Source organism: Hemicordylus capensis, chromosome 5 (assembly GCF_027244095.1).
Source record: "Hemicordylus capensis ecotype Gifberg chromosome 5, rHemCap1.1.pri, whole genome shotgun sequence".
NCBI classification, from domain to species: domain Eukaryota; kingdom Metazoa; phylum Chordata; class Lepidosauria; order Squamata; family Cordylidae; genus Hemicordylus; species Hemicordylus capensis.
The window spans coordinates 223,550,700-223,568,906 of NC_069661.1; the positions used below are offsets into that span (position 1 = coordinate 223,550,700).

At 44.1% G+C, this 18,207-nt stretch overlaps 1 protein-coding gene across 1 annotated transcript; it reads right to left on the reverse strand.

Annotated features, from left to right (window-relative positions):
* Nucleotides 1–139: 139 nt before the first annotated feature.
* On the reverse strand, nucleotides 140–17,925 carry FBXO7 (F-box protein 7). The gene is made up of 9 exons (XM_053257388.1): nucleotides 17,475–17,925; nucleotides 14,308–14,602; nucleotides 12,583–12,810; nucleotides 11,393–11,534; nucleotides 9,827–9,910; nucleotides 6,057–6,149; nucleotides 1,839–2,015; nucleotides 1,481–1,518; nucleotides 140–830 (listed from the first exon to the last, which is right to left on the reverse strand). Exons 1-9 carry the CDS (start codon nucleotides 17,594–17,596, stop codon nucleotides 453–455), a joined length of 1,557 nt encoding a protein of 518 aa, XP_053113363.1. The 5' UTR covers nucleotides 17,597–17,925; the 3' UTR covers nucleotides 140–452.
* Nucleotides 17,926–18,207: the final 282 nt, after the last annotated feature.

An 18,207-nucleotide genomic window follows, 5' to 3' on the forward strand; every position in this document is an offset into this window, starting at 1 on the left:
GGCCCCATTTCAGATACTGTATAAAGGCAGAAAGTTCTCTCATGGAGAGACATTTAATCAGGATAATTATTAATGGAAAATTATGACCCTGGACATTTAATAGACACATTAAGGAATAAGACAATCCAAATCAACATAATGTTTGTGCTTAAAGTGCTCTTTATCTGATGCAGTAAAGGCCAACCACCTTTTGCTTTCTAAGAAGCAATTTATAGATGGTGATGAACAGGAAGAACAAAGTGTCTCACAGAGTTCTTTTGCAAAGGACCTCCAGTTCTAAGGGAGGCAGCACTAATTTTTTTGCACTGAGTTGTTGGGCCCAGTCCCTGGAGCTATGGTACATGTGCATTGCTTGTGGGCAGACAGAGTCCTGTGGCTGAAACATCCTATAGTTTGAAAGCAAGCCCAGGAACAGAGGGTTTAAAACCCTAACATGGAGGTGGCAGGAATCATCATATGAATGCACGGCGACTATCAATCGGGCGGCTCCGATTGGTCCTGGGGAGGAATCTGTCATTGCAACTGGCTCTTCCTGGGAGTGTGGGATTGGGCTCTTGGAAAGACATAAATGGATCAAAGTGTGGCCTCAAAGGAGGAAACTGACCCGGCACATCTCTTGGGCCAGGAATGAGGGAGTTGATTGGGTCTCCAATATATGGAAGTGTTGGCCGCTCATCAAATTCACCACCAATGATAATTGGTGGATAAAGAGGACTAGGAGGAAAAGGATTGGGATATAGTGGGTGGGGATTAAATGGGATAGGATTTCCCATCATCATCTGCCTCCAACTCCGAGCATCCTTCTTCTGCTTCAATTTCTTCTTATATAGCTGCGAGGGGGGGGATGGGGGGGAGGAGAGAGAGAAACACCCTTAGCCTGTAGTCTTAAAAGGTATTCACTGTAAAAAAAAGGTTTCCTAAACATATGCATATCTAGAATGATGAATGCTTACTCTATTTCCCAAAATCACATGTTAATCAAAGTGTCAGCCTATTCCCAATATAGTAGAGCAGGGTTCCCAAGCTTCAGTACTCCAGATGTTGCAGAGCTACAACTTCCATCTTCCCCAGCTACAATCTGTGGCTGGGGATGATGGGAGTTGTAGTTCAGCAACATCTGGAGTACCACATCTTCTGAACAGGTTTTTTAAAAAACAACACAGACCCATCCAGTGTAAAGAAAGATGTCCAACTGGGTTGGATACCCTTTAGGCTTTAAATGAAAGAGAAGCTCACACTTTTAGTTGACTTCTACAGAACTCTAGACTGGAATTTAGCTTTGCTTGGTTTCAGTGAAGTTGTTCAACCTGCATCAAGGATAATACTGATGTCATTAGCTCTTAAAGTGCAACTTTGGGAGGAGCTTGCCTCCTACAATAGTCCAGGTTAGTATAGAACCTGGTCTGTAATTCCCGACTCTCCAAACTACACCTGTTCTTAAAAGAGAGCATCAAAACAAACATATCAGACAGCCACCTACTTCCTTCCAGTCTGTGTCTCGAGGCCTGGTAACAGGATCTGCAAAGAGGGGGCAGAATTCAGTCTCTTTTACAACAACTGCATATTTATACAGTTTCGGAAATCAGCATATTGGGCTTTATATTTAATTTAAGAGGGTTTGACAACACTAGACTTGATCACATAGCTTCCAAAACAACGGGCCTTTTAGAATATGCAATGCCAAAAGCCACTTCTAGAAGTGCTCTTCTGGTGGCTGTTCCATTGTGTCCAATGATGTTGCAGCCTTTCATGAAGAATCAGTCTGTCAAATTAAGACTGGGTGTGGGACCAACAGCCACCTAAGCAATCACAAGAGAAGTTAATCGCTGACAAGTCACCTCTAAAATCCCGTAGGTATATGAACCTCCACAGTAGTTGGTCATTTGAAGCAGTGTAGAGCTCACGACAAACAGCAGAGAGAGAGATGAGTGAGCGGAAATCTAGGAGTCGGAAAATCCGAAGTTTCAGCTCCAGCGGAAGGACCACCAAGCCAAACACATCTGGTAGGTTCAAAGCTAGGATGACAGAATGATGAGGGAGACCAGCATTATCTGCACTGCTTTAATAATGGCACCATTTTCCAATTTTATGTAGTTTATTACTAACTCAAACTGCTTTCAGAGAAAAGGTGCACTGGTAATGTTAAGATGCAGCTAAAGAAAGGGGTTATCTAATGAAAGTGAAGTACTGCCCTCACTATAAGGGCAACCAAGATCGGATTCTCAACGTTGGGTCCCCAGATGTTATTGGACTTCAACTCCCATAATCCCCAGCCCTAGTGGGGATTATGGGAATTGAAGTCTAAGAACATCTGGGGATCCAAACGTTGAGAAACCCTGACCAAGATGATCAGGGGCCAGGAGCACCTTCCTTATGAGGTGAGGATACAGCATCTAGGGCTTTTTAGTTAGGAAAAGAGGCAACTACAGGGAGACATGATAGAGATGTATAAAATTATGCATGGAGTAGAGAAAGTGGACAGAGAAATTTTTCTGCCTTTCTCACAACACTAGAATCAGGGGTCATCCCATGAAACTGAAGGCTGGGACATTTAGGACCAACAAAAGGAAGTACTTCTTCACACAGCACATAAGAACATAAGAGCAGCTCTGCTGGATCAGGCCCAAGGCTGATCTAGTCCAGCATCCTGTTTCACACAGTGGCACACCAGATCATGCCCTCTCTCCTGCTGTTGAGCCCCTGCAACTGGTATTCAGAGGCATTGGTGGGACCATAAAATTGAAGAAGTTGAAGAAAATGAAGATGTAAAAGTATTATGGGACTTCCGACAACAAACATCTGCCACACAATACACCAGATAGAACTGTAGTCGAGAAGAAAGAAAAACAAGTCAAAATAATCAACATAGCAATACCAGGGGATAGCAGAATAGAAGAAAAAGAAATAGAAAAAAATCACCAAATACAAAGATCTACAAATTGAAATTGAAAGGCTATGGCAGAAAAAGACCAAAATAATCCCAGTGGTAACTGGCGCCCTGGGTGCAGTTCCAAAAGACCTTGAAGAACACCTCAACACCATAGGGGCCACAGAAATCACCATCAGCCAATTACAAAAAGCAACTTTACTGGGAACAGCCTATATTCTGCGACAAAACAGCAACAACATTGACAATAAAATTCAGCCATCCCAGGTCCTTGGGAAGGACTCGATGTCTGGATAAAACAAACCAGTCAATAACACCTGCCTGACTGTGTAAATAAATAAATAAATAAATAAATAAAAGCCTGGTGGCTATAGGCCACCTCCAGCCTAAGAGGCAAGATGCCTCTGAATACCAGTTGCAGCAGAGCAGGCAAGGCCTCACCTCTTGCCTGTGGGCTTCTCAGAGGCATCTGGTGGGCCACTGTGTGTTCAACCTAATCAAGCAGAGCTGTTCTTATTTTCTTATCTGTCACTGGCACAAACGATTCAGTACCAGGCCTTCTTTTTATGGCTCACAATATTGATGATATGGGCCTCAGTAACTAAGAAATTATGTTGGCTCAGGCCTTGATTAAAAAAAAAAAAAGTGGCACAGTGGTAGGAAAAATAAAGCCACTTTTGAACTCAAGTCTGGCTCACAGAAGAAGAAGACAGACACACAATGAAAACCAAAGAGTAAAATACATTCAGCTGGCACTCATCTCCAGCCTTTGGATTCCATTGCTAAAGTGTCTGCTGAAAGGCTGGCAGACTGTACTTTGTATGTGGAAGATCCTAGGTATGTCTAGTAAGGCAGAGCAACAAAAGCCATCTCCCCAAAAGCCACTCTCCATCAGAATGGACATTAGTGGAATGGGTGGGCCAATGGTCTCTCCCTATGAGACAGCTCTTTATACACACAGGATGGTACCCTCAAGTAAGAGACATAGAAGTAAAGGCAGCCAGGCAGAACAGTGGGAACGGGATCTCTCTAGTGTGGGGGCCCACTTTGGCCACTCAGGACAAGATGGGATGAACCCTAAAACAGGAGGTTGCAAGTTTCTTTCCATAGATATCAAAGAGTTCAGAGTTCACATGCATGCCCATGCACATAACTACAGTACAACAATTTATTTATTTTATTTATTATTAAAACTTTTATACCGCCCTTCCAAAAGGCTCAGGGCGGTTTACATTAAAACACTATTAAAATCAGTTAATAATTAAAACAAAAATTATAAAGCATGAAACAATGATTAACAATTAAAAACATAAAACAACAATTAAATAATCAGAACAATTTAAAAACAAGTTTTAAAAGCTGAGAAAGCCTGGTTGAAGAGATGTGTTTTCAGGTGTTTTCTGAAAATTGCCAGAGATGGGGAGGATCGTATCTCAGCAGGGAGCGCATTCCATAATCTCGGGGCAGCAGCCGTGAAAGCCCGCCTCTGTGTAGCCACCAAACGAGTTGGTGGCAACTGGAGACGGACCTCCTCAAGTGACCTCAACGGCCGGTGGGGCTCAGAGCGAAGAAGACGCTCTCTTAAATACCCAGGGCCTAAGCCGTTTAGGGCTTAGTGCTTAACTAGCACTTTGTATTTTGCCCGGAAACCTATTGGCAGCCAGTGTAACTCATCAACAAAGGAGTAATGTGGTCTCTCAGATGACCCAGAGACCAGCCTGGCTGCCGCATCTGAACCAACTGAAGTTTCCGGACTACTTACAAAGGCAGCCCCACGTAGAGCGCATTACAGAAGTCCAGTCTGGAGGTTACCAACAAATGTACCACTGTTTTGAGGTCATTGATCTCAAGAAACAGGCACAGCTGGCGTATCAGCTGAAGCTGATAGAAAGCACCCCTGGCCACAGCCTCAACCTGAGAAACCAAGGAGAGATGTTGATCCAGAAGTACTCCCAGACTGCAAACCTGTTCCTTTTGGGGAAGTGTGACCCCATCTAGAACAGGCAGATCAAAATCATCTCTAGAATTCTGACCCCTCACAATAAGTACCTCCGTCTTATCTGGATTCAGGTTCAGTTTATTCTCCCTCATCCAGCCCATTACTGCTTACAGGCAGGCATTTAGGGAGGATAGGCCAACTCCTGAAGAAGTTGACATGGAGAAGTAGATCTAGGTGTCATCAGCATACTGGTAACACCCAGCTCCAAATCCACTGATGATCTCTCCCAGCGGTTTCATGTAGATGTTAAAAAGCATTGGAGAGAGTATGGAGCCTTGAGGAACACCATACTTAAGCTCAGATTTTGAAGAGCAACTATCTCCAATCAACACCATCTGGAATCTGTCCAAGAGGTAGGAGCGGAACCACTGTAAAACAGTGCCTTCCACCCCCAACACCCTCAGACGTTCCAGAAGGATACTATGATCGATAGTATCGAAAGCCGCCGAGAGATCCAAGAGGACCAACATAGTCACACTTCCTCTGTCAATTGCCAATTGGAGATCATCCATCAGGCCGACCAAGGCAGTCTCCACCCCATAGCCCGCCCGAAAACCAGTTTGAAATGGGTCTAGATAATCAGTTTCCTCCAAGACCGCCTGGAGCTACAGAACAATGTCTGTAGCACTTTCCCCAGGGAGCCGAAGAAGCAGCAGAGTACACAGCTTAATGTGCTAGGAGCAGGTACCCATTTGGCTTGGCAAAATCATGAAATCCTGATGAGTACAAAAGTTGGTTCAATGCCAAATCTAGAAGGCCTATGCATTTAAGTAGCAGTTGGGAACACAGAAGTGAATGGAGAAACTTGAGGATTTCTGTTACCCTCTCCAATGTTTTCATGGCTGCAGCTGTGTAGGCAGGCATATCTTTAGTCAACAATTGCTAGCTGGGCAAAGAGGCATCTTCTAAAGTTCCAATTCTCTTAAATGCCGCAAGGGGATAGCATCTTTGTCTATTCAACAAGGCTTAGCACCCCTCTGGGAGTATTGCTGCTGTGCCCCTTGTGTTTCTTTTAAGAGTATGTCCTGCCAGGAACCATTTTCTTATTCCTTTTGGTACATAAACTGGTTTAAGAACTTTTTTGTTGAAAAGCAGCATATAAACAACAAGCAGCACCCAAATTTTACAAAGGGCCCATCCAGAATCCAGTTCCTTTAGTGTTTCTCTTACCTTGCCGGGCGGCAGCCAGAAGAGGGTACACCAGCTGATCTTTAAAGAGACGAGACAACTTCTGAAGGTCCTTATACACTCTGGCAGCATTTGCTTTAGCAAAACAAAGACAGACCAAGATTAACATCAGTTACAATTGCGGCAGGTTTGTAAAACAGCCATTTGCCCAGTTTCCTTCGGTAAGTAAACAGCCTTTTACAGCAGCCATGGCAGAAGAGCTGGTTCGCTCTTCTCTATCCCCACACCAGCCAACTGCTGATGTGCTAGGATGCTTATGCAGGCTAGTCAAAATCTGTGTGGGTTGTAATCTGTGGACTTGCAAGGCTAAATTACCGTGCAAGATTTGGATTGGGGGTGTCAAACCTGACCCACAGGCCACATCCAGCCGGCAGTGCTTCTTCCTGTGGCCCTTCAGCTTTCAAATGCGCTCCCCCCGCACATGTTGTGCCAGACCACCTTCATTCCTTCCTTTGCCGCCATGAGGCACACTGCACCACACCGATGGCATGCCTGCAGGGTGTGTGTGTGTGTGTGTGTGTGTGTGTGTGTGTGTGTGTGTGTGTGTGTGTGTGTGAACTGAACCTTCCCCAGCCAGGAGCTCTTTCGTCTCCCCACCTCACCGAGCCACTCCTTCCTTCCCCTCTCCCGCCATGCTGCATGCCTGGTGGGGAAGATGAACTGAACCTGCCACTGGCCAGCTGCTCCTTCCTTCCCCACCCCCCACCATGCGTGAGGATGAGAGAGAGAGAAAGAGAGAGAGAGAGAGAGAGAGAGAGAGAGAGAGAGAGAGAGAGAGAGAGAGAGAAGGAGGCTTTCTCTCTGCAAGCAATGGAAGAAGAAAGGGAGGGAGGAGGAGGAAGGGAGGGAGGAAGAAGGTGGCAGAAGGTGCCTTCCCCACAGGAGAGAATGAAGAGTAAGGGAGTGGGGGGAGGGGTTCTGCTTTGCTTGGGCATGATGTTGTTTTGTTGAGATGATGGAGTGTTAGAACTCTGTTGAGAGCAAAACAGGATATACAGAATTGGGGGTGGGGGGGAGAGAGAAAAATATTTAAGTTTTAGCATATCCTGGTGTAAAAAGTGGTGAACTCAGCTAATTTAAGTGGCAGGCCAAGGGAGGAAAGAGGAGGAAGACAGAAGGCAGCACAAGGTGAAAGCGAAGCAAGCGTGAGGTGACAGAAGGCGGTGTGAGGCTATGTGCGGCCCCCCGGAAGTGCATTGGAATAAAATCAGGCCGACCACCCAACTGAGTTGGACACCCCCTCTGGTCTAGAAGGAAAGAGTCAGATTGGGCTTTCATGTTCTCAAGCATGGGGGTGGGGGATAGAAGACAGAAGACATGCAGTTCAGCTTAGCAACTGCTGAAGCAGTATACCCAAGACCCTTTAGTGCTAAAAACCTGAGCTGGGTATATGAATCCCTATTTAGAAAGGCATGCTGTGACATTCTGCCTGCATGAAACTTCACCATGCTGTGGTTCCCAATGATATGCTCTTACTTTAACACAGGAGAGCAGACTGAGCTGAAGAAAACAGGCACCTTCTTCAGGCGTCCATTCTTGCCAAAGGCAATCTGGGTTGCACCTGCCATCCCAGCCCTAACTCCCGGGTGCTCAAAGCTCCCTTTACACACATGGAGGATCTGTACCCTAGATAAGTGGAAGGGTACCGCTCATGGGACCTACTCAAGTGGACATGCTTTGCCTCGGTCTTAATGGAGTCCTAGAATGCATGAGGACAGCGAGCACAACCATGGCAATCCCCCAACCCATTCATTTCTACACAAATAAATGTCGGAACAGGGCTATTGAGGGCCAAACTAAACTTAATCCTATTGTTTGCCCTTGTAGGTTTTGCTTTTTAAAAATGTAAATAGCCACCCCAGGGGCCCCAACTCAGATCAGGAACCTCCCTCCATGCTGTAGTCCCAATGGGGACTCCCTGTAGCTATCATTTACGTTTAAGAGGAGAGCTGATCTTGTGGTAAGTAAAGTATGCCATCGAGTCAGTGTCGACTCCTGGCAACCACAGAGCCCTGTGGCTGGCTTTGGTAGATTACAGGAGGGGTTTACCACTGCCTCCTCCCATACAGTATGAGATGATGCCTTTCAGCATTTTCCTGCTGCCCGATATAGGTGTTTCCCATAGTCTGGGAAACATACCAGTGGGGATTCGAACCTGCAACCTCTGGCTTGATAATCAAGTCATTTCCCCGCTGCGCCATTAGGTGGTAAGCATGAATTGTCCCCTTTGCTAAGCAGAGTCTTGGTTTGCATTTGAATGGGAGACTACATGTGAGCACTGTAAGATATTCCCCTCAGGGGATGGGGCCACTCTGGGAAGAGCAGAAAGTTCCAAGTTCCCTCCCTGGTATCTCCAAGATAGGGCTGAGAGAGGTTCCTGCCTAGAAAACCTGCTGCCAGTCTGGGTAGACAAAACTAAGCTAGATGGACCAATGATCTGATTCGGTATAAGGCAGCTTCCCATGTTCCAGCACCTTAGTACCAAACAATATAATTACTGTCACATGTTGTCTGGTCCCAGGGCTTTCTCTTTTAATGCTTTGCATTTTTCAGATTACCAGCACTTGATAGCTGTTTTGTCAAAATAGCTCAATGTATCTGGAGATATTAAATTAATGCCCTGCTGTAAACGCATACATTTATCTCCTCCCAGTTTTCAACAGATGAGTACAGAGAAAAGTTGTTACTATGGGGTTTGACTCCACAGCATATGTGGAAAGGTTCTCCAGCAAAAACTGCTGCCAGTTCATCTTGCAGCACATACAGAAACGGGCACTGCAGTAATCTTTTGTGTACAATCCATTACAGAGTTCAGTCAATGCACAATCATCATTAACTGCTAATCAAAAACCATCAGTTCAAACAGGAACTAGGCTGGTTCACACTTGCATAAAACCTAGATTCTCCCTCCTTCATATTTCCATTAAAAGGTGACCAACACTGCCCATTCCCTAGGACACTGTTACAACACAAGCAGCATTACAATCCAACACTGGCATCAGAAAGTAAAACAGGGAGCGCTGGTACCACACTAGGCATTCAACAGGTTAAAAAAAATTAAGATTTTAAAAAATTAAGATTAAAAAGGGGTTATCCCTCAGGTACATAATAAGTTATGTGGATATCCATTTATGTTTTACAATTAGACACGTGTCTAATCTTTCAAGCTTTTGTCCGACCCTCATGGACATTTCCCTGTCTATTACTACTCCCCATTACTCAAGCATACCTTCCCTGCCTTCTCTAGTCAGTAGACATCTGGCACTCACAAGGGAGCTACCTGGGGGAGCAGAGCATGCACATTCTTACAAAGACCTCAAAGTATTCCACGAGCCCATGTGGTCACTGGGGATCTCAAACATTTTTTTCCCCAGGGAGTACATAAGACACACAATCACAAACATTGAAAATGTCTAGGAACATAGGCAGCTGCCATATACCGAGTCAGACCCTTGATCCATCTAGCTCAGTATTGTCTACACAGACTGGCAGCAGCTTCTCCAAGGTTGCAGGCAGGAGTCTCTCTCAGCCCTATCTTGGAGACGCCAGGGAAAGAATTTGGAACCTTCTGCATGCAAGCATGCAGGTTCCTGTGGTCTATTGTCCACGGCAGAAGTTACCCACTTCATCTATTAATTTATGTAATGCCACTGTTCAGTATCAAGATGAATGCTGCCCACTACGCTAGCCTCTGGCTGTTCCTTATTGAAGGCTGAGGCTAGCCACTTTAAACATCAGATTAGATCAGGTACCTGTGTCTTGAAAACAGATGAAGGATGCTGGCAGAAGCTGCAGTCTCTTCACTTTTTTAATATTGTTCGCTATCTTTAACATTGCTGAAAAACACAGACAAGGGGATTGAATTAACGATTATTCACATCTTTTCCTATTTGTGGTAATAAGCAACCACATGCTACAGAACGAGAAATAACTCCTTTTCTGAGAGCAGAGGAAATCTGGATGATAACTTGATTGTGCCTCTTGCATAGTGTACACTGTTGTAGGGAAGAATGTGTGCTTGAACCAGTTTGTGCCAGTTGAAATAGACACACACACACACACACACACACACACAGAGTCAGCAGCATCTGTACAGAAACCCATCATTTCTACTATGTTGTCAAGGTTCCAATAGCTCAGAAACAATCATCTCTAACAAAAGAGTGATTTATCCTTTTACAGTGTTCATCTCATGAAAAGAGACAGTTTAAAAAAAATCAGATTTTTATCCCAGACACAGAAACAATATAAATTCCGGTGGTGGTGGTTTTTTAAACCTATAATGTTAAAATTCACAAGGAAAGGCCACTTAGGGCAAGGGTTAGGGATAAGAAGAGTGCCCAAAAATGTGCAGGAATGAGAAGCTAATGCCCTCTGGGGCCCTGAGTTACATGAAGCCTCTGGATGGAAGCTTGAAAGTCTTTGTTCTGGACACAAGTGGCATGATTTAGTTTTCAGACAGTAAGAAAAGTTCCTTCTTTTCAAGTCTCATGGTTTTGAGGCATGGTCTGAGGTATTCTCACACATTAAAACACCAGCAATATTTCACTATGCAATCACATATTACCACACCATTGCTGGTCTGTTCCCAAAGTTTTGCAGTAGTACATTGAACCTGGATCACACACACAACCATTTTATCACATTCAGAGAAGGAAAAACAAATGGCATTGCATTTCAGCCTGCATCTCAACAAAACGGTCAGGTGAATCTGCCTATAGACCCAGCTGGCAAGAGAATACTTGTCATGAATCCCAATATGCAGGGAACTGTTTTCTCTAAATGAAGGACCACGAAAAGAAAACATTTCCCAGGAACCAACACAAAGATTGCTGACCCAACCTTTTGCCTGAAGGACACCAGACTTTGTGCGAGTAGAGGCCACAGCACAACAGACTTCTAAGCGACCCTTTTTCTGAACAGCATATATTTTCCAAATAAGCATTTTCGTTCAACAATCTGGAGAAATGTGAATGAAAACGTGTAAAATATTAAGGAGCACCAGATTTGTCTGAATACCAGTTAAAAGTGAATTGTTCTGCTCATTGAATAGCCTCGGTCATCTGCTGCATGCAGCTGATGGAAGACCAGCGGTTCAGCTCCCCAACCACAAATGCTTTGGGCCCTTTCTTGGAATAGAACAGAGCACCTCACTTTTGCCAGACAGCCCAAGTGCAGATGCCACAGCAGCAAACATAATACTCAATGGGAGTCCATTTCAGGCTTCTATTAAGGGTGAAGAAATATGACAGATGAAGAGCGACCATCACAAATTAAGCCTTCAACAAAAGTAGTTTCAGCATGCCAAGGAACCTTACCATTGACAACAATAAGATCCCCCAAAGGCACACATGTAAGGACAGCAGAGCCACTTTCACAGAGCGGGTGAGTATACTGTAGCTTATAAACACCTTTGTTTCTCCACTTCTCAGGCATTGATGTTGCCTTTGATTCTGTCCCCTAGAAATAAGTGGAAGTGGCCGTTAGAATGGCAATCTCTCAAAGTAGCCCTCCCATAAAACTAGTGGCGGATCAGAAAGACTTCTGTTCTGCATGCTCAAGAGTAGTAAGTAGGAGCCATTTACTATACAGGGCAATTACTGCTAGTCTTAGTCAGTGGAAGAGTACTAATGCCTGGGGGTGAAGAGCAGTTCTTTCAACAAGAATATCAGAATGAATAAAAATTAAACTGCATATCAAAAACACACAGTAAGTCCTATCAAATCAGAGCCAGTACTACTGGTTTATGCAAACCATTTTTAATGCAAGTGATCGTTTCTTCATAAATCCCAACATTAAAATCATGGTTTGAGTAGATTTGCAAATGTTGGTCACAGTTTGTGTCAGAGGACCTAACACAAGCCATGATTAAAGCCAGAAAGGTGGTGAGAATGAGATCCCACCAAAGAGAGGGGCACATGTTCTTGAGTATGAATCTTGATCCACAAACCAGGGTTTGCAAAGCCAAAGTTAGATCACCGGGCAAAGGATCACCAATCACACAGAAAAAGATTCTTAAGTTGTTCTTACCAGAATGAGTAGGCCGATTAGGTCTTACCAGATCTGTCTACTTTCCTTTCACTATAATTTTAACTGATAATTACCAACTTCACATGTTAGCCCATTTCAGCCTTAAATGTTCACATTCATTATCTTGAATTGGGGTGGATGACATCACCACAAACTACACCGCTGAGGTGTCCCTATGTGTCACTCACTACAACTGTACCAAATTTGGTTCAAATCTGTTAGTCTGCCCATTTGTGCCTCATATTCACTTGTCCGCCATCTTGAATTGGGGTGGATAACATCATAATCAAACAATGCTGTTGAGGTGTCCCTTTGTGTCCCTACAGCTGTACCCAATTTGGTTCATATTATTGGTCCAGACCTTGCAAAGTTGATAGGGGGACGGACACACAGAGCACCAATTAATCTCATAAGCTTAGCTAAAAATTTTCATTCAGAGGGGAAAAGTCTGGTGTAATACTTGCTTTTTAAAACTTACCTGAGGTACATATCCTGTCTCCATCATGAGAAGATGGATCAAAACTATCAAGGCATCATTGGCACTGGTGCACTCTGCAGAGTGGTAGAGGGTCTGAAGTGAGTGTGGCACTTGACCATCGGTAGTTTCACAGCAAAGCATTGGCTCCAAAGGATAAGAACCCACAACTTCTTGGAGATCAAGGTCATCTGAGACAGTCTCTGAAACAAACTCTTGGCTGGATCCTGCCTTGAAATGATAGCAACAGAAATGAGATTCAAAAAGTTATACCCAATTATGCAAACTGACCAAGAGAAAACAAATGAAGCAATGGTTTTCAGCAAGAACGGTGGCTCCTTGAAGAGACATAACTAGACAAACTTCCCTTCAGTTCTTTCCATACTAGAAACAGCACTTGGTGGTCACAAAATGCAATGAGGATGTGATAGGCTGGAGAGATCATATACATTTTCCTGGGATCTACCATCACAGTAGAGAGATAATTCTGATCTCAGTTTAAGAACACACTGCTTCTTCAAAGTAGGATACCACCAGCTGACAACTGATCTAGAGACTTGGACATGGCTCCCAACACCCTAGAAATATCTGGCTTGAGACTTACTGGCACTATGCAGTTAGAATTCACAGAACCCAGCTCTAGAAAACATTATTCTAAAAATCAAAGCATTCAGTAGCACATGATCTTTGACACATGAGGAAGAGTTTTCTAATTAACTCCCCCAGAACCTTTTAAAACCAGACTGAAGCAACCTCTAATTATATGAATTTATTAAGAAATAAGAGTTGAACACAGGACAAGGAACTGAGGAAAATAGGTAAAAATGGGAGTAAGAAAAATACACAGGAATTTAAAAAGAAAATGCAAACACGCTAATGCTGAGTTTTACCTTAGTTCAGCAGTTAGGCTGAACGTTACTGCCCCAGAAGTGTGGGGGTTATTGAAACCACAACACATGTTCTGCAAGGGGGGGGAGCACAAAAAGCTAACCGAGGCAAAACTGAAAGTAACTGAGCAGTTTTAACAGACAGACCAAATTAGAACATAAAGCAATGATTTTTAGAACAAAATGAAGTGACTCCCTTCCCACTCCGGCACATGAGAAGAAACAAAGAAGGTAAGAAGGGGGAGAAGGAACAAACCTGCCTGGTTTTTTAAAAGTTGATTAGGAGCTCTTCAGAATATCTGTATTTCAAGCCAGACAGGACAGGAACTGGGTTTCTGGCGCCACCTACTGCCTAACAGGAAGCTAGCCTGCATAAAAATAATTTAACCCTATCCTGTCTCGAGCCATGTGATGACTGATAAACCCATACTAAGCCGATAACCTTCGTTCACCATACGGAAAAAGATGAGATTTCTTTAAATGTAGTTGAGTTTTGCCCGATTGTTAGTAGAATTCATTCAGCTTTTGTCAATGTTTCCTCATGATTTTAATTAACATGTAGTATCATATTAGCTTGATTAGTTTGGTTGTATTATTTAGTAGATCAATGAATATATTATTCTAGTCTTCACCTGTGTGACTATATTTTAGTTTTCACCTGTGTGACTGTAATGTGTATCTACTGGTCTGTTACCGAAATAAAGATTATATATAGATACAGATAACAACAAAGGTGAGAAATGTCTCAAATCAGAGTGGAGTAGAAGGGTCTGACAATCTTAAGATAAGAGGGAGATCTGCATTTCATCACAAACGGTGTCTTCAATCTTTATGGACTTACCGTATTGTCACCCATTTGAACATCACCTTGGACTTGATGGTCTTCTGGCTGTCCATTGTGGCTTTTATTATCCTGACTCCTGGGTTGGCCAAGGCATATAGCTGAAGTAGAAGGTTCATGATTATTCTGTAGTAGAGGCAGGGAGGAGGATGGAAGTAATATGGGTACGGCATTAGGATCTTCCAACACCAAACATATCAAATCTCCTGAAACAATCCCAAATGATGCTAGGGCTTCTTGGTCTCCAGTGAGGAATTCTTTGTTATTCAAGGTTACAGCAAACTCTGTGTCAGAACTAAGGAGAAAACAAAATTAAATGCATGGTGTACACAGTCATATTGAGGCAATACATACCAGTTGCAGACCAAGTGGTGTCAACAAGCAGTCTAAATACCCAATTCCATTTTTTTATAATTGTACTTCTTCTAAGGAGCCCAGAGCTGTGTACATGGTTATGTTTATTCTCATGACAACCCTGTAAGGTAGATTAGGCTGAGAGATAAGTGACTGGTCCAGAGTCACCCAGTGAATTTTATGGCTGAATGAAGACTGAATTTGGGTCTCCCTGGTCCTAGTCTAACACTCCAACCGCTACACCACGCTGGCTCCCACCATGGTTTGTTACATCTGTACCAGACTTTTGTGTGTACTGTTGCCACATTAATCCACCCTCCCAATATAGATTCAGAAGCCACATCACCACAACTGCATCTGAAACAAGTTTGATACATAGATTAAAAGGGGCCTTAAGAGGAGGTGTATTTGTGCATTAGCAGCAGCTAATTTATTAATTCCAAAGCACCAAAGAAAAGAAAACAAGCAATACATGCTTGCCTGATTTAAGAAATAGCTTGTAACAAAAACAATGCTTTCTCATCTAGTCACATTTAATGTGAAACTCTCTCTGGTTTTTCAGGTTGAGGCGGTGGACAGGGGCACTTTTTAATCAGCTTTGGCCGATACGTCAGCTACAACCATTTCTGGAGGTAAATGATCTTAAAACAGTGGTGAATATGCTGGTAACCTCTAGGCTTGACTACTGTAATGCACTCTGTGTGGGGCTGCCTTTGTACATAGTCCAGGTCAAATTAGTCAAAGGGACTATATAACATTGATTTTGAAAGAATTGCACTGGCTGCCAATAAGTTTCCATGTGAAATACAAAGTGCTGGTTGTTACCTACAAATCCCTTAATGGCTTGAGTCTAGGGTATTTAAGAGAGCGCCTTCTTTGTCATGAACCCTGTCACCTACTAAGATCATCTGGAGAGGTCCAGTTACAGTTGCCACTGGCTCATTTGGTGGCAACTCAGGACCAGGCCTTCTCTGTAGCTGCCCCGAGGCTTTGGCATATGCTCCCTATTGAAATAAGAGCATTCGTGTGTATGTGTGTGTGCATGTGTGTGTGTGTGTGTTTCAAGAAGACCCTCAAGATGTACCTGTTTTCTCAGGCTTTTCTAATTGAAGATTTTTAAATTTAATGTGTTTTTATCTGTGAATTACAGTTGAATTACACATCTAAGGAAAACTCAAGACACTATACACTAATTTCTATTTTGTATTGTTATTTTTACAGCCACAGCATCATAACAAGTAGGGACCAGAATTTTGTTACACTATCTTAGTTTCTATTTCAGCTAGAGCCAGTAAGTGAAACTAGGCATGACATCTCTTTTTCTTGTCTTTCTGTTTCATCAGTGCAAATTGTCAGGTATGACATGCAAAGCCTTTGTCATCTACAGGTCAGGTGGGAACCCCCTCCTTAATCCCTGTTTTAAGAGCTGAATGGACCACTCAGTGGGACAAGAAAGGGCTTGTTCTAAAAAGGCCAACAGCTTTCCATTTCTGAAGTGAAAGTACCACAAGTATGGCACCACTTCTCATTTGATGGCTGGGGACTTCACCAAAGCTCAGCTGTCCCAATTAAAATGCAATCCCTTACTTGGGTGTACCTTGTAGTGACAATCAATAGAATTTATTTCTCAACTTGCTTATTACGAATAGGATCAGGCTGCATGTCACCTTCTCCAACCGTACATTAGCACCTTTGAAAAGTCAGGAGCCGAGAAAGTGTCTCAACATTCTGAAATACTCTTCCCTAAGCCACTTGTGGTAGAAGAGAAAACCACAAAAGATCTGAAACTAACCTCAGTCCACTTAACAGTTGTGTGATAACTGCTGGCTGCAAGATTAAAACTATACATCTTCCCTCCTTCCCACCTATGAGCACATTTGTCTTTAAAATCTTGTTTGAGGTTGTTTACTGAAGGTGTGGGGGTTTTGATGGAAGAAAGACTGTAATAGAAAGAGTATTTCTGCATCATCCCCCACAGTCCTGACATTTGTGGGAAGTGGGGGGAGTGGGTTACAAATACATATGAATTCACAGCTTGTGTTCAGATAATTCCATTCAGGAGTAGAGTACAGTTTTTAAAAAGAAGAAGGGCGGGGAGGGGAGGAAATCGAAAAAAGAGCCAGACTGTTTAAATCTAAGGCAGCTATGCCAAACTGTTCATTAATTTCTATGGCTACAGCAAATATATTAAAAAAACCCTTGAAGAAGCCCTAAACACATCCCAATTCTGAATGTTTCTTGGATTAATAAACCTTTTGTGCATCTTCTACAGTCCTCTTTGCAGCAGTGCTTGGCACCATGACGCACTTTTGTGGCCTGTTGAGCGCATGACAGCCCTCTTCAGAAAACCCACATGCACAAGAATCCCTCTGCATAGCAAATATAGACTGGAGGATGAGGGAAAAGTCAGTCATCTAAATCCTCCCACATTCCTTGTCATTTGAGACCTCAACAAAGCAAGCTGTCTGCACTGCAGATGCCATCACAAAGGCAGAGACCCTGGCACATAACTCGCCTTAAGACAGAGGAGCATTTGTATTGGATTTTAATTGCTCTAAGCGGCTTTGGGAGCCAATCTTGACACACATACACTGAACTGGGAACCAACCTTGAGCAGGATATAAATATAGTAAGTTAATAAGCAAGGAAGCCAGGGGAAGAAGAGACAAAGAAACTGTCTTCTCATTCCAGTTCCTTCATTTCTGCAATGCTCCTACAAGTTACTATGACACAGACTTCTCTTCCTGCCCCGTCGGTGGTATTGCCCTTACAGTTCACTCTTCCCCCTGGTCATGCCTCCGTTCACACGTTACCTGTATCCCCAGGTGGGCAAGAGGGTCTGACCAAGGTGCGTGCGCAGGTCCCCCAGAGTTGGCTCCGCCCCTGGCAACTCCAAGGGAGCCGTTCGCTTCTGCAGCCGCACTCGGAGCTTCATGATGGCGGCAGCGGCGCCTCTTGTTCCTCTGGGCGCTCCCTCTCCGACCGACCGAAGCTAGGTAGGCCCCTCCGTGGGCTTAAAAGTGGTGAGCACCAGAACTTCTGGGCGCCACCGGCGCCGCTGTCGATGTCGTAGTTGTTTGAGGTTGCTGAGGCACCGCCCCCGTCGCTCCACCCCTCGATCCCGTGGTGACGCAAAGCCACGCCCCCTGTGCCGCCCCACCACGCAACGAGCATCGTCGATCAACGACTCGGCTTTCTTCGAAGCGTACTCTCTCCCAGCAAGGAACGGGGAAACCTCGTTTCCGATCGATGGCTCCTTTGCTCCGGCTGACCCACCCCCTCGACGCGCATGCGCAATTCTCTGTCCTCTGCTCGCGTCCTGTTGTAAAGCTTTGGGGTGCGCGCGCGGGCGCCGTGCAAAGATAACGACCCGTGCGCGTGAGCCCGAGCACGTGACCAAAGGAGTTTTAAATAGATAAACAAGAGTGAGTTGGCGGCGCGTAGAGCGTCTCCACTGGAAGGCGCTCTAACTGCCCTCGCCACCTCCCAACCCAACAGAGTCGGAAATAGTGGCTTAATTTATTTGCTGGAGCGCCTGCGCGCAGT